Raw genomic sequence first — 18,034 nt, 5'->3', positions numbered from 1 at the left:
CGTGATTTTATTATTTTTTGGTGATGTTGTACCCTTTCAGACTTGTTATATATTATATTTTGTAGTGTACTGTATCATAATTATATGATCCATCGCCCCGTAAGATTTATCGTTGACTATTATTCTTTCATTTTACAATATATATATATATAAAGTGCCTAGAAAATCTTTTTAGGGATTCGAACTCATGCAAATTCCGCAAATTTACAGAACTAACATTGTTGGGCTGTTGTTTAGACGAATTATATATACAGAATGTATTTTCAGCCTTGTATCACCATCACTGCTGGTGATCCGATGGATAAAATCTGTTGTAGAGTCGTCACTGGTTCAGACGTACTTATATATATATATATATATATATATATTGCGGAATTTGCATGAGTTCGAATCCCGGCCAGGGAAGAACAAAAAATTTGCTTCCGCAAATTTACAGATCTAACATTGTTGGGTTGTTGTTTAGACGAATTATATATATATATATATATATATATATATATATAAGTGCCTATAAATAGCAGCACATGACATACAAATCTATGGGAGTGTGGATTAATCAGTACAGAGATTAATTCAATTACACAAATAAAATTATAGATTGCCTAACAATGTAATTTTAACACACTATTAAGTATGTAAATATAAGAATGTTTAAAATATTTACAAAATGATGAAAATAAACGCAATATTTCGCTAGACTAACTAGCTTTATCAAGCGTGCATCTATCCAGGTGAAATCGGATGTAAATGATAAGAAACTTTTGCAGCTCAATGTATATGTTGCACTTGAATTTAGCTGCCTTGAAAATAATACATAATTTGGATGAATTTCAAGATTTTTACAAAATTGGTAGTTGAAGTTAGCAACTTCCATTGGCCAATATTACAGGATAAAAAGGACGATGCTGTGTACTAATTATTCTTTATCTTTCCTGTATCTTTTCTCATCTTTTTCGTTAAGACCATCAGGTTCTAAAGTGTGGAGTTGGTGGATCCAAAAATTTTCTCTTCTCCTTCTCGCCGTGGTGTCCCACTCGGTGTTGACTTCTATTATTTGGAAAGTAACATTATCAAAAGAATGTTTCGTTGAACGAAGATGTCTTGTGAGAGGACAGTTTTTGTTGGTTTTCTACCATGAACGATGGTTATTTAGCCGAATATTAAATTTGTCCATTGTTTCTCCCACATACTGAATGCCACAAGTGTCACATGTTAATATATAAATTGAGTTCTCCGTTTTACAGTTGGAATTTGAGTAGATGGTATAATTTTGTTTAGTAACGGAGCTGATGAAAGAACTGCTTGTATTGGCAGCTTTACAACACAAGCAGTTCCTTCGACCACATTGTTTGTAGCAACCGGGAGATGAAGTAGGCTGCTTTGCTAATACAGATTACTATATGTATAAACGCCTAAAAAGTGTACACAACAACACCAATAACAAAAAAAGGAACTATAAATGTAATTATTTATAAATATTTCGGATAACAGATATCCTTCATCAGTAAATATGATTGTGATGTTGAATGAATCATATATCAGTCTACTTAAATTAAGCTATAACAATCTTGAAATTTATACAATAAAAAAGTCAAACCGAACATCAGGTAAGACGCTTGCACAATTCTAAATATGTGTTAAACACGACATAGGTTATATGACTAATTACAACAGAGAGTTCAAATATATGCTTTAAATAAAAATAATAATGTGCGATAAGAAAATTAACAACTTTGGCACCAAATGGGATAAATGAAAAGATGTAGTTCGACTCCATGCAGTGCTTCACATTGGGTTATATTACTTATTATTACAGTCTCTGTTTCTATTTCTTTACTTTACTCATCTCTAAAATCTGTTGAATATACCAATTTAAATTGCTTAATTTTTTGAGGGATGTAAAAGTGCCAAGCCACGTTCAACTAGTTAACCTTAGTCAAAATTTATTATCATATTTTAACGGCCGTTTGTTTGCGATGTTTAAATACGCAGACTCTGTTGTAACTACTCTACCGTTGTCAAATTTGAAATATTTACAAATTTAGATCGTTCAGTGCTGTTTATTTGGAATTCTTATTGACGCAATCGTTCTTGTAACATCATAACTGTCGTCACCGTCAAAGCTTTAGAATTGTGCTAGTTCATATCGCACATTATTATTTTTATTTAAAGCATATATTTGAACTCTCTGCTGTAATTAGTCATATAACCTATGTCGTGTTTAACACATATTTAGAATTGTGCAAGCGTCTTACCTGATGTTCGGTTTGACTTTTTTATTGTATAAATTTCAAGATTGTTATAGTTCAATTTAAGTAGACTGATATATGATTCATTCAACATCACAATCATATTTACTGATGAAGGATATCTGTTATCCGAAATATATATAAATAATTACATTTATAGTTCCTTTGTTTGTTATTGGTGTTGTTGTGTACACTTTTTAGGCGTTTATATAATTTATTTATTGTGTACATGTATCGTTACTCGTAACGATCCAGCGCCCTCGTGGGAAAAATCGTTGACTATTATTCAGACGTTTTATATATATATATATATATATATGTCTTAAAATGGGTAGTAATGATATTTCCCGATCTTATCATTATTTATACTATCATTGCCATCTTCGTTTATAATGAAATTTCGAAATACTTGTTCAAATCATTGTATTTTTAGCACAATGTTACTTTGTTATTTCTTTTCTGGAACTTTCTATAAAAAGTCTTTATCTTTTTAGTTGTTTTTTTTAAGAAAATGCCTGTACAATTCGTTTGATGAGTTTGAGCTTTTGATTTTGCCATTTGATTAGGGATTTTCCTTTTTGAATTTTCCTCGGAGTTCAGTATTTTTGTAATTTTACTTTTTGCACAGAAATCACCGATTACAATGTCAAATTGAGAAATATTTGAAAAAATATAAATGCACTTTCATCACACTTCATATTTCAAAATTGGTATATATGTATATGCTAAAACAATTGAGATAACCTGATGCAGAAAAGGTGTGTTTTAAAACTTTTAGACATTGCTAAGAGCAGAAGATTGGGCAAGAAAACAAGAGATTAAATTTCCAAAAATCAAAGTTGACAAGTATGAAGGCAAGAATGTGCAAGAACTGTACATTTTTGAAGATGAAAATGATCCCGAATGTCCTATTATCATGCATTTTGTATTAGTGAACAAAGATTTTAGAACTTATAAAAAACCAGGTAAGCAGTTATAAAATAATAACTTACACAAAACATTCCTAACAGAATGCTTTTTATCTAAATGCGCATACAACTAACAGTATACTTTAAACTAAAAATTCTATGAAAAACTGCTTTTGATCGATACACCTATATTCGATAATTGTAATTGCTAAGCATGTATTGTACATTTTTTTCACTTTAAAGAAAACAATAATAAAACAATTTTTGTGTTAATCACCAGTAATCAAAATTAACCGATTTATAATAAATATAGATACAAACGCACGCTGCTCCACAAAATATATTGATTGTTTTCCAAAATGCTAACTTTTTTCGCATATATAAAAAAAAAGTGGTGCCAATTTCACTGCTTATAACACGTATTGCACGATAGCAAATATTTGGAAAACCAAATGTAATTACATCATACAAGTGGAAAGTTTAGCTAGCTATAAAAACCAGTTTTAATCTATAATTGTCTTTAGAAAATGCCTGTTCCAAATCAGGAATATAACAGTTGTTTTCAATTCGTTCCGTTGGTTGAAATAGTCGATCGTTAGATATAGTCAGGTTTTATGGATTTTCCCCTTTTTCATTTTACCTTCGAGTTCGGTACTTTTGTTTATACTTTTTATATACCATGTGATATAAAAGGGTAATAACAAAATTAGATTAGATTGCCCAATCTACGATAAAACGCAATTAGTATTCATGATAAGAGCAAAAGATAATAACGCCTGAGAAGAAATAAACAGTTCAGAAGATAAATGGAAAAAAAACATATTTTCTCGACTTGAGAACTGTAAATAGTAATAGTATCATGTAAATCAAACACGTATCAAAATAATGAGTTAACGTCATAGAAATAAAACAAAATTAAAAGTTAACTGATGAAGCCATGTATCGTAAGGTTTCATTTTTTCTTCGGTTTTCTGGTTCATTTGATATTTGTATATTAATATTATAAATAATAATAAATCATTTATAATTTTAGGAGTCAGACGAAGGGAAAGTGAAAAACAGTTCGTTAACTTCACTATATATGATGATCAGAAAACATTTCACTGCACCAACTTCCAGTACAGCGAGGAAAACTTTGACAGATTGTCACAGCTTTCTGAATTCATAGTTCTAAATAACATTGCTCATATCGAGGCCTGTATAAGCAAAAGCATCCAAAATAAACAGAATAGGATACAGCCTGGCCGACAAAAGCATCCTTCGTCTCCTGTATAACTTTTGTCTACTTGTATGGAAAAGGACAAATGTCATAATTATATTCATACCCTTTTTACACATTTATGTTGTTCAATATGACATCTTTTTTATTTGTCCTAGTAATGCCCCATTTCGTTGAATGTTTCAGATTGTGTATGAGCTTTTGTGTACATATTCATTTAACATTTTAGGGCGTTTTTACTTTATATAACAAATGGTTTTGAACATTTAAATATTCTTTCATGATTCAAACTGTCGAATACAACAAAGGTCACTGGAAATTTTTAGTATCTTATTATGACGACAGGTGGCTATCATTTTACTGCTTTTGACGTAGTCTGCGTAATTACCAGAAGATTTTGTCGACATATGACTTAGTAGCTATATATCGATTTCGATATCGAATGGTTTAAACAAAATAGTTTAGTTTAAGTATTGCTGTTAAAATTAAATTAATTGCATTTCCATTAAGATTATGAGGTATGTTAAAAAAAGTACGTTTCGTATTTTGTTACAGAATGGCGATAAATATCATAGACAGTAACTATCCAATTATATCAACAGACAACAGAATAGCGAAAGGAAAAGTAGCTGATATTCGTATGAACTGCAAACATCCAGAACGAACGAAAAAACCTCTGTATTCCCATACATTTTGACCTACAATCCATGAAATAATGAAACATATAATATTATTTATACAAATTTACCAACTTATTTCGTCAAGAATGAGAAGAGCCTTATTAGATAAACATATAATCAAAAGTAAGCGACAACCGAAATCTTTGAAAAAATTAAACCAATGCTCGGTTGCAAAGAAATAAAAATATATATATATATAAAGGTAAAACAAATTCTCCAGTAATGCTTAGAACTATGTATATGAAATTGGAAATAAAATAAAGATAAAAATAAACACAAATGTTAAAAGTCTATCGCTTAAATCCTTCATTTAACTTATTTAAACGTTGTTAAGCGTTTCAATGACGTTATGTCATCGTTCCAATATAGGCAAATGGACGTTGCAAACTAACCTTTCTACGACTATAGCGTTCGTACATCAAACGAAAAATCTCGAACGTCTTACAAATTTTTATGAAGCACAATTAGATCTGATTGACCAAAATGTATAATTAGTTGCAAAAGTTTCTTGTCTGCATCTGATTTCACATAAATAGATGCACAAATAAAATCTTAATCGTTTGTGTATACTTGATTTGTGTGTAGTTCAAGATATGTTAATTATATAACTCTAACTTTTCTACAAACGATGTTCGTTTATATGACATTCAAGATTTTCGAAAATTAGCATACCCAGCTGTTTATACTGATAAAATATTTTATTTATTTACTGTGTACAGTATCATTCACATTAACGATCTGACACTTTCGTAAGAATAATTGTTATCTATTATTTAGACGTTCTTTGTTTTATATAAATATATATATGAATATGTCACATATTCAAATATTTTTCTCTCCCTTAAAGTGGCATTAGCTGTAAAATTCATGTTCACCGATTTTACTTAAATTCTCATATTTGGTTTAAAACACACTAAAACGTATATTAAAAAAAAATATAAATTCTAAAATTACGATGCATGAACTCAATAATATGTTTTAGCATTTCGTCTGTATTTTAGTCTAGACGCCCTCTAATTTACCATTGAGGTGACGTCCGAAGACTGCCGACGGTCATATGACCCGATATAAACACAAATATAGATATAAATAGATAGTGAACACGTGCAATTGGATTTTTCTAAGTCTGTTTGATTTCATATTATAGGTTAAAAAAATATGTTAATCATCGTTTTCACCTGTGTGAGAATGAGCTCAAATGGTTTACCATTGTTTCACTTTCTATGTTGACATTCTTTTCCTTGTAATAGCGGAACACGCCTAGTTCATGCGTATCCTATCTCTAGCTAAGGGGTTGCATTGAAGGTCACATGAATACAAATTAAATCAGGTCGAATTTTTAACTTGCAAGTGAAAAATTCATCAGCGATGTTTTCGTAGCTTATTTTGACAAAATTTAACCAGAATGACTTCTAAAAGCGAAGAGTTATTTCAATTTTTGACTTTCATAAATGAGTGAACCAAAAAAAAATATCATATTTTTTTATTTTTATTTCTCGTAGCTAATGCCCCTTTAACGGTTAGCTACTAATATTGTGTAAATAATGTGCGATATGTATCTATTTAAATATATTTTGTGTACATTTTTTTTCTTTTTAAAAAATGATAGTGTCTATGTTATCCTTTACTTTGTGTAGATTGCATATTTCTGTTCAAGAAATTAGAATGTAACGCCAACGAAAGGGTGTGCTAGTTTTCATTTAAACTGCCCGGTCCAATAATTGGATACGAAAAAACATTTCTTCAGCATTCTCAAAAAAAAGAAAGATAAAGGTAAATCCAAAATTAGAATATAAATAAATGCTGAAAAAAATCTGGTAAAAATCAGATTGCATATGAAAAGATTTGTACAGTACTGAATCCTAGTTTAAGCTAATTTTGTTAATTAAAACGTCTGTTCAAAGAGATTAGCTATATATATAGGCTATATATTTGTTCAGAGTTTAAATTTTATATTTTTATATTTCTTCTGTTTGTAACAGATTTTGAATAGTTGTTATGTACCTGTGCAAACAATGAATTTATAAGTATTTGGATTTTAGATTGGTTGTTGTATAACACCTCAATGCTAAGAATTGCCTTAAGTGGATGTGGTTAGATTAAAGCCATAAAACTGTGCAGATATGACTACTTTAATACATTCTAATCAGTGCATTTGGTTGTATGGAAACACAAACGTGCATTAATCTTTGACTCGTAGCTTTACTTTACAGTATATTTCATACAACAACGTCAAAATATGACAGATAGACACGGATGTTTGCAATCTCTAAAACAAACTAAACGGACTGTCAATGCAAACAAAAAACTAGCACACTGACGTTAATCCCGAAAAATACTACATGCAATTATTAAATAGTTGAATACACAAGATGCGCATTTCGACAAACAGTATTTCTTCTGTGATACTTTATGCTCTGAAACAAACTGCGGACAAAGCTTCAAATAATATTGTCTTTGTATGTAAATCGTACTACTACGAGTGTCTTGTAAAAGAATTAGGAATAAATGAATACTCGGGTAATCCCACATACAAAGTATATCATTTTACAAGGATGAGATTTTGGCGAATCATAATTCCTTCATGGCTTCAATGAACATAACATTGAACAGCTAATCTGAGGACTTACCTTGTTTGTATTGGATACCTAAACTTCACAAAATTTCGTACAAACAACGGTACATTGCCGGCTCATCTGCATGATCTACAAAGGAATTGTCCATTAGATTGACAAAAATTCTGTCCGCAGTGAAAGAGGGTCTTCAGAAATACTGTAAAACTGTTTACTCGCGTAGTGGTATTAACAGTATGTGGATTTTTAAAAAACTCTAAAGAACTTCTTGATAATTTTAAATCTCGATCTTTCTCTGAAATTAATTCCATCAAAACTTTTGATTTTTCAACCCTGTATACCACCATTCTCCATGTGAAATTGAAAAATCGTCTAAAAGAAATAGTCCACAATGCTTTTCAATATAAAAATGGTAGCGTACGCTATAAATTTATTACTTTGGGATACCATACTGCATATTTTGTTAATAGTGAACAAAAAGGTAAAACATGCTACACAGAGGAACAAGTGATCAATATGATAGAGTTTCTTATTGACAACATATTTGTTGAATTTGGAGGTAGACTTTATCAACAAATTGTCGGCAGTGGGAACGAACTGTGTGCCTCTCCTTGCTGACCTCTTCTTATTTTCATATGAGTTGGAGTTCCTTCAGACACAAAAAAAAAAGAAGACCAAAGAAGCCAGATCATTTAATTTCACATTCAGATATATTGATGATGTTCTCTCCGTAAACAATCCAAACTTTTCTGATAGGGTTCCATTAATATATCCTCCATAACTAGAAATTAAAGAAAAAACAGACACGGTTTCCTGCGCCTCATTTTAGACTAATACCTCGAATTTGACATAGGCGGTCATCTCAGTACCTGAATCTATGACAAAAGAGACGATTTTAATTTTGAAATTATCAATTTCCCCCACCTTATAGTAGCAATATACAGACTTCACCTGCATATGGGATATACATTTCCCTACTCATTCGGTATTCAAGAGCTTGCAGCTGCTACTCATACTTTGTAAAACGTAACCAGTGTCTGAGCAGAAAGTTGATGAACCAGGGTAATGCCAAAGAACGTCTCGTCATTTTTTGAAAAAAATTCATCGGAAGATACCAAACTCTTGTTGATAAATATTCCATATCAACTTCACAAAAAATACATGATGGTCTTGATGTATAGATTCTAGAAACTGACGTTGTTTATCATCTTAATCACATGTTATAGTGTTTCTTGTATTTGTCTTTGTAAATTATTAACGTTTACTGTTTGGTCCATTTTTGGTAATATCTTTAAGAAGTGACTCGGTACTTGTATATCCCGCTATTGTGTTGTTGTGTTGTGGTTATGTTTTGTATTCTTGTGTTTCATTTTTGCGTATGTGTTTTGTCTTTATGCCATTTTGTTTTCTTTGTTGACATATTTGTTTGTTTTTATAGTAATTGAGATTATAAGACAATGTTGACTGATGTACTCCTATTTTTGACATTTTTAGCTATTATGTCTGTTTGTTTTGTTCACACATTGTTGTCAATATAAAAAATGGAACTTTATGGGACTGTCATAAAAAGTGAGAGGTTTACCTTGCTGTAAAACCAGATTTAATCCACCATTTTCTACATAAGGAAATGCCTGTACCAAGTCAGGAACATGACAGCTGTTTTCCAGTCGTTTGATGTGTTTTTTAGCTTTTGATTTTGCCAACTGTTAAGGGACTTTCCGTTTTGAATTTTCCTTGGAGTTCGGTATTTCTGTTGCTTTACTTTTTATAGAGCTGATATAACCAAAAAGACCAAAAGTAAAGTCGAACCAAGATAAGTAACACTATTCCATAGCCTATATTTAACACTCCGAAGCAGACTTGAACTATCATTGATGCAGTCATTTCTATCCACTTACTATTGATAAAAAATAAAAATTATTTGAAACACTAAGGTTTTTCTTCTCTCAGACATAAATTACAATAACCAGAATTCACATTCTTGATTTTTGTTGTTTTCAAAGCTCTTTACGTTCTTAATTGATTAAAAATAAACAGTTGTATTGTTTTGAACGTCACTGATTAGAATTATATATACGAAAAGTGTGTCTTGCGTACTAATATAAGACTGGTATTTTTTTATGGTATCTTTTCAGCGCCAGACACATAGTATTTAAGTTTAAGAAAGTAAAATATAAAATATAAAATCATATTTCAGTGCTGCTCCATTTACTGTAATTTATACTGAATCTTATATGAAGTGGAATAACTAATATAAGGACACAGGACAACGTTATTGCATTACATCAGGTAAAATATCAGTAACACGAACATGTGCTTGTCAATTCTCTATTTAACATTGAGATTGTCGTACAGTTCTTATTGGATTTTTTTGTCCATATATGTAGTTTGTGAGGCACAACTTCTGCGTTTTCAATGCACAGATTAAGTGCTATTGACATCTAGCAAAGAAAGCAACTCGAATTTGTTTTAGGGTTCGTCTTTAACAAGAAGTGAAGTATATAAAAATAAGAAGATATGGTATGATTGCCAATGAGACAACTCTCCACAAGAGACCAAACGACACAGAAATTAACAGCTATAGGTCACCGTACGGCGGGGTTAAACTATAAAAAAAAAGATATGGTATGTGTGCCAATGAGACAACAATCCATCCAAGTCACAATGTGTAAAAGGTAAACAATTATAGGTCAAAATACGGCCTTCAACACGGAGCCTTGGCTCACACCGAACATCAAGCTATAAAGGGCCCAAAAAAGACTAGTGTAAATCAATTCAAACAGGAAAACCAACGGTCTAATCTATATAAAAAACGAGAAACGAGAAACACTTATGAACCATACCAACAAACGACAAACACTGAACAAAAGGCTCCTGACTTAGGACAGGTGCATAAAAATGCAGCGGGTTTAAACGTTTTAACAGGCGCCAACCTTCACATTATAACATTACAACATAAAAAGACACACAATAAAATATCAATTGAAATGGCTTAACTCGATCAAAAAGACAATACACAAAAACAAGTAAATATACACTGAACGAATAAGTTTGATCTATGACACAATATAAATAGAAAAGATGTTTCAATGTCAAAAAGACAACTTTAACCTAGGACAAAATGGTGTTAATAAAGTAACGTGCACAGGTAAATTTAAATATAATAATTTTGTTGTTAGGAGAACAGAAACATTTTATACCAAATAAATTTGTTATTCATAGTACGAGTACAGAAGTGAAATTTGTTTTCGTCATACTAAATACTTATCAAAGGTGGTACATATTAAAAATAGTATGGCGAGATATAACACAAAATAAGGAAACATTGAATAACAGAAATACATTACAAATTGTGTCAACAGGTCAAATTAAAACGAAAGTACGATTTGAGAGTACTCGCAGTTACTGAAATCTATTTAAAAGCCACAACAATTAATAATAAAAAATCATGCATCAGAGACTTAAATCAATTAAAACACCTCCAGGGCAGGGATTTAGTGTTTTAACGCCATAGACAGTCAAAGAAGACATGACTTGTGTAATGCCAAAATAAAAGTAACGACAGGCAGTAGGATAGTTAGGATTTAACCTTGTAATAAATATGTATGATGTTATGAATAGACGAAACAATTTCTAAATAGAAAATATACGTAGATGTGTATATATACATCCCAAAAAAACATTCGAAAAGAATACAAATTAATTGTTTGATGACAAAATCGATGTTAGTGCCAATGATAACAATATTCAAAGATCTTATTACAACATTAATTAGATAGCCTTTACTAATAAGTTTGTTTAAAGGGTCGATAAGTTTACACGGATCACATAGTGATTTCTGCGCTTTTAGTGCAATATTACCGTAAAATTTAGGATGTGAAATACCATTTTTAAAAAGTTTTCTACAGGTACAGCCAAATTTAATAATCAAATCTTTGTATCTATGAAAGAATTAAGTAAATGTTTTAAGTAATTTATGGTAACGAAATCCCTGACTTAATAATTTACCAGTGATACATTGATTACGTTCGTTAAAATCTATGACATCACTACACACACGGGCATAACGAACAAATTGACATACATAAACGAATGTAGGACAGAAAGTCACAGGACAGAAAGTCACAGACAAAAAGTCACAGACAAAAAGTCACGGACAAAAAGTCACAGGACAAAATATAATATATAATAGATATAAGAATATGTGGTATGAGTGCCAATGAGACAACTCTCCATCCAAGTCACAATTTGTAAAAGTAAACCATTATAGGTCAAAGTACGGCCTTCAACACGGAGTCTTGGCTCACACCGAACTGCAAGCATATAAAGCAACTTTGTAATTAAAATGTATTTAATAAATTTCAATAATGATCAAAGAATTGTTAAGAAAACAAAATGTCAAAGTGACTTGGTACTTAAATGGCTTCATTGTGACAAGAAATATATCATTTGTATGGTTAAAGATCGTTAAAATATAATATTGTTTTCATTTATCAAGGCTAATGAACAATTTCCTAAACTGTAAAATGAATATATGAAATAAAAAGAATATATTTTAAGATCTTTCTCTTATATATTCAAACAACTGGCAACAAATTATTTGTGACTTTTTGTCCTGTGACTTTTTGTCCTATAAAATTTGTGACTTTCTGTCCTGCGACTTTTTGTCCTGTGACTTTCTGTCCGTTTACCACATAAACACCATATGATGGAGTCAAAGGAACATCGCCGTCTAAAAAAGGAAAATTAACAATAGGGATAGAAATTTATCTAAATCTAGAAATGGACAATTACTGCTGTTTATGTTAGATTTATTTAAAGTAAGTTCCTTTGGGTAAATTTCGGTAGTATATTTAGAGAATTCTGGATTATTTAATAAAAAAATATCATCAAGATAACGGTAGGTATTGTTGGTTGTGTCAACTAAATGTAACAATGACGTGTCTTTACTGATTTTGGCCATAAACTATGATTCATAGTTTATTGGCGCCAAACACTCTCCCTAACCTGGGACAGTGGTGTAAAGGCACACCATAAGAACAAACTATGCAAAAAATAAACGAAAAACACATATGAAAACAGCAAAAAACGACAACCACTCAATTACAGGCCCCTGATTTGGGACAGGCACATAAAGAATGTGGTGGGGTTAAATTAGTTTGAAGGCGCCAACCCTCCTTAACCAGGGACAGTGGTGAAACAGTACAACATAAGAACATTTCTCCGTTTTAAATGCGTAACTGTCACTTTTGTGCTTGAAAACATCATTAATAGCACCGTTCCCTTGCATTCGGTTTTCTCAACTACTATGTGTAGGGATTTTGTGTCATGAATTACACGTTATCTCTTATTTTGCATTGAGGAAATTGCATTAAAACGAACAAATTGTAAAACAAAACAAAACCAATGGCAAGGAAATTTGGTTTGACTACCAATGTGACAACAAACTACAAAAAGACCAAATAATAAAGATGTAAACAACATAAGGGCGTACGATACAGTTTTGATTTCATGGTGAATTTTTGACGGAAACTGGAATACAATTAAGCTATTTTTTACCTAGTTAATTCAAATATGGAATAAATAATATACCTTCATGTGCTACTTTTAAATGGAGTTGAAATTTCAGACATTTAATCAAATTTTCGGGTGCTTGAAGATTTCTATCCTTTGGACGGACAAACCATTTTGTATCAAAAGATAAACACAAGCTAATTTTTTTTTTAAATATTTGGAATATCTCCTTGACATAAATTTGCTCTAAATTTGTGTAATACCTCGGTGATTTGTTCATAAAACTTATTACAAATAATCTTCATACATAACCAAGCAAAATACCATTTTTGAAATGAGAGGTCCATGTACTCGTTTTCGAGCTTATGATTAATGTCAGTCGAAAAACGCATCTTTTCTAAATATGTCACATTTTGACGTCGTTAAAAATAACAGAATACATTAGCGACGTCATTACCTCCCCTGTAACTGTATAGTATGCCGTTAAAATATGTAATTGATTTGATTAGAGTGCCACTGATGAGTGATATGTAGACGAAACTCTCGTTTGACGTTCTTCAATTTAAGTACAGTATATTTGATCAGTTTCTACAGGTACCAAATGGTCAAATATTGGTAATCGGAACACGCCTGATTTCAATAACGGTTTTCAGTTTTCTCCATTAATATTTATTTAAAAAAGGATGCTAAAATATTGATAATTTATATATGTTATGATTATAACTAATTTAAAAGCTATTTGTATTGATTTTAAACAATTCTTCTCAAAAACAAAACTCTTTTTTGTAACACATTTGATAAGTTATTCAGCCTAATGAAAAATTGTCAGATTTGTAGCGTTTTGTTTAAGAAGGGGAGGGATGAGATTTAAATAAAATTGTTAAATCTCATCAAATGTAGGTGCCTTTCCAGAACCAGCAACTCAATTAGTGGTTTTCTTATATCAATCCCTATACTTATTTGAATAGTGAATTTGCAATTGAAAGCAGAACATAAATAGTTTCGGTTTGATTTATTCACAACTTTAAGTAACTCGTAACGACTTTAAGCTTGACATACTTCATATACAAATGTCAATTTTTGAGTACTGTATGTTTCCATCTTGATATCCGTTGGATATTGTTGACATTGATCGTCTCATTTCTTTTAATTCATATGATAAATCTGTTTTAATATAAAAATTGCTTAATGATATTTATTATTGTCACTTTATATCTATATCATGTGCTTATGTATTTTTATGCAAAATTGCAGTGTTTATTTTTACTGTGTATAACCACATTGGCTTTTAAATATTCGCCTTTTGGCAATCCTGAAGTTTCTCCAGAAAAGCGCTTCGGACGCATGAAATTTATAATGCATGATGGTCTTGTGTATAGATTCTAGGTACTGAAGTTGTTTATCATCTTAATTAATTGTTATAGCATTCTTTTATTTGTCCTTGTATATTTTTAACCTTCACTGTTTAGTCCATTTTTGGTAATATCCTTTTGGCGTGGCTTCGTATTCATACATCCCGCCTTTGGGTTTTTGTGCTATGGTTATTTTTTGTATTCTTGTCTTTCATTTCGCTTATGTACTTTGTCTATCATTTTGTTTATCTTGTTGACATAGTGATTAAGATTGTAACAAAATGTTGACTGCTGTACCCCAATGTTTGACAATTTTACCTTTCATGTCTGTTTGTTTTGCTCACACATTGTTGTCAATATAATGGAATTTTAGGCGAATTTCATACAAGTGAGAGGTTTAGCTAGCTATAAAACCAGGTTTAATCCACCATTCTCTACACAAGGAAATTCCTGTACAATGTCAGGTATATGACAGTTATTTTCCCTTCGTGTGATGTGTTTGAGCTTTTGATTTTGCTATTTGATAAAGACTTTTTTGAATTTTTCTTGGAGTTCGGTATTTTTGTTGTTTCACTTTTTATAAAGTGTCGTTTTCATTTTTGATATGTGTCTGAGATTTTATGCCAAACCATGATTGTGTCTTTAGTGTGTAGATTTACCCTTGTCCGTCATGCTTTATACCTAATATAACGACTTTGTTAAGCACTTTTTCGTTCATTTCTTTGACTCTTATAAGAATGCGCTCTAACACATATTCATCAGCATTACTAAGACATACATAAATGTATGACCTTGGCAAAGAACGTTTCCTGATTATTTCCTATAAAGTTAAAACGATGCTTCACTAAAATCGTTATAGTCCTCTCCTAAAGTAATATGCTGGTTCATTGTGATCACTTTTACTCAGTATGACAATCTGAGTGTAAAGTTGGGACATTCCTTGTTGGTTTCTTTTTTTCCTTCCTTTTTTATCATATCAAGTGTCATACAATATCGGTTATAAGTTCTTCGTCTGTCACTAATTACTCTCTGAATAAAAATTAAATATACTGCATTTTAACTAAGTTTGAAATCATCCGTTAAAACAACATTGAGAACCTTGTTTTTTATCATCTAACATACCTGGCGAGGAAAATGGTCTCTTACTAATAAATGATTTTTGTTTTAACAAAGAAAAACGAATAATAGAAAAAAAAATTAACGATGTGAAACATAGATAACGTTGTATAATATTTGTTCATATTTTGTCATCAACAGGGATGAAAATAGTCCGAGGGAAAATCGAGAAAGGAGGGTTGTTAATAGACCACTTGGTTTAAAAATTGTATATAGATAAATCGAATATTTTAATTATTTGGTTGAAGTAAACATATAGTGTGCCTGAATATACCAGAAGTTGCAATTGGAAGAAAGGGTACTTGTATTTAAAATATCCGTGTACACAAATATTTTAAAAAACCATAAAAAAGGCAATGTCACAAAAATGGTCATGTACGGAGTCGAAGATCCTATTTATTTGACTTTTCTTAAATTATTCATTTCAATGTCAATCTTTGATTTAATCTACTCATATTTTCATTGGCATTTCATTATATCATTGTCATATTATAAGATGATATACAATGTATATATATATAATAATATAATATTTGGCTAAAATGAAGAAAAAAGAACAGAAATCGTTACGAGCGGTCGGGGGTATACAGAAGTCTTGATATTTCATCCTCCAAATTTACTTCCTTGAGCCTCTTCCATTCATCTACTTCGTGGAAAATGTAAACGTGTGATTCATACATGTAGTTAATATCATTGTTCCTTTCCGGGAATAAACAATTCAATTGTTAGAAATGTGTATTTCATCAGTATTGAATAAGGTAAGCTAAAACTATTGATACTTGTAACATTGTCTTATCTGTATCAATGAATATTTGAATAAAAGAATATTAAAGGTATTTTGACAAACTAAAATCTGCTTACATATATCACGAAGAATAACAATGTTTATAAACTATCTTTTTTTTTAACATTTTGTATTTCTTTAAAGTCTTCTTTAAAAAATACACCAACATATAAAAGTTGTTACGGAGATATTCTGTATAAAACAGTAAACCCGGAAGGTGGGAAAGTCCCAGTAATTATAATATAGTTGTCAAATATATTCCTCTATACTGTCCAATTTCGTGGAAGTTTCTCACACCAGTTATCATTGTTTTTTCCTAATATTGTACAACTACTTTGCAACTGAATGCCATGGGTTGAACCAAGTTTCACATAACAACAAACTTTCAGACCTGAATTCGGCGCGATTTAGTTTTCTTTGGTCACCATATGATGTGCTCAGTCTGAATGTATGCCAAACCATGAATGTGACTTGCTATTGGAAAATCGAATTACCATTTATGAAAAAATTTGGTCTTAGGTATTTGTGAAATTTAAATTCTGGTATTCTATTCCTTACCAGCTAATCAATATTTGTTAATCTGTCTCATTTGAAAATGACTGAATAATCCTTGGGCCTCCACTGAATAGACATTAATTGTCAAAATGCACATCTGGTGTAGTAAATTGATACAGTAATCGTTATTGGAATGCTTGTATTTTAGGTGAATTGTTTTAAACTATGGTAAATAAACTCATCATAGATACAAGGATTGAAATTTTGTATTTGCGTCAGACTCGCGTTTCGTCTACAAAAGACTCATCAGTGACGCTCGAATTAAAAAAAAGTTAAAAAGGTCAAATATAGTACGAAGTTGAAGAGCATTGAGGACCAAAAATTCCTAAAAGTTTTGCCAAATACAGTTAAGGTAATCTATTCCTGAGGTAGAAAAGCCTTAGTATTTCAATAATACAAAGTTTTGTAAACAGTTAATTTATAGTTATGACCATATCAATGCTAATTCATGTCAACACAGAAGTGTTGACTACTTGGTTGGTGATACCCTCAGCGAATAAAAACTCCACCAGCAGAGGCATCGACCCATATATTGCAACAATTTAATCGTCATAATCTTTCATAAGTACAACACTGATCCGGAACATTAGAAGATTTATGACTTTTTATGACACTATCAGTTTTGATCTGTGAAAACATTCAACTGTGAATTAGCGTTGACTTGATTCGAACTTCAAATTTCTACTTTGAGGTCTGTTTTTATTGATCTATACGACCCGGAGCGAACAAATAGTACCTTCATCGTGAGCCAAATGATCGCGTACAAAGATAACGTCGTATGAATGCATATCTCTTTTTTGTAAAGAATAAAAGTAGTACTCGTCCCTAAAGAATAGCGAATAAGATGACAAGTGTGCTATTGTGATAGTCAAGTTGTAGATTAATGAATGGCAATGTTGATTACTATTTAATTGAAGTGTACTAACAGTACGTATAAGTATTATTACATGTACCAGTGGTTGAAGTCGGAAGTTCTTAGATTTGAAGTACATTTATCCTTATGTACTTGTAAATCCGGATACACACACATGATTTAAGCAATGTATTTTGTATTATATGATCAAGGACGAAAGTTCTATTCATA

General features: G+C 30.9%; 1 protein-coding gene across 3 annotated transcripts in view; it reads left to right on the top strand.

Moving 5' to 3' along the window:
- The window catches only part of LOC127737850 (cytosolic phospholipase A2-like), a 136,755-nt gene that overhangs the window by 80,406 nt on the left and 38,315 nt on the right, over window positions 1-18,034 (top strand). Inside the window, exons 13-14 of one of the 3 annotated variants that reach the window (XM_052248798.1) lie at window positions 3,028-3,214; window positions 4,191-7,176. The exons of 1 other annotated variant lie outside the window; for it this stretch is intronic. In XM_052248798.1, coding sequence (XP_052104758.1) covers window positions 3,028-3,214; window positions 4,191-4,432 — 429 coding nt within the window. In that variant the 3' untranslated portion in view covers window positions 4,433-7,176. Of the gene's footprint in view, window positions 1-3,027; window positions 3,215-4,190; window positions 7,177-16,217; window positions 16,370-18,034 lie in introns of those variants that run through there. One more of the 3 variants, XM_052248796.1, reaches the window with a different exon arrangement.

The sequence above is a fragment of the Mytilus californianus genome, unplaced genomic scaffold, assembly GCF_021869535.1.
Source record: "Mytilus californianus isolate M0D057914Y unplaced genomic scaffold, xbMytCali1.0.p SCAF_4, whole genome shotgun sequence".
Lineage (NCBI taxonomy): Eukaryota > Metazoa > Mollusca > Bivalvia > Mytilida > Mytilidae > Mytilus > Mytilus californianus.
The sequence above is the reverse complement of the archived record's forward strand: the minus strand, read 5'-3'. Positions and strand labels throughout refer to the sequence as shown.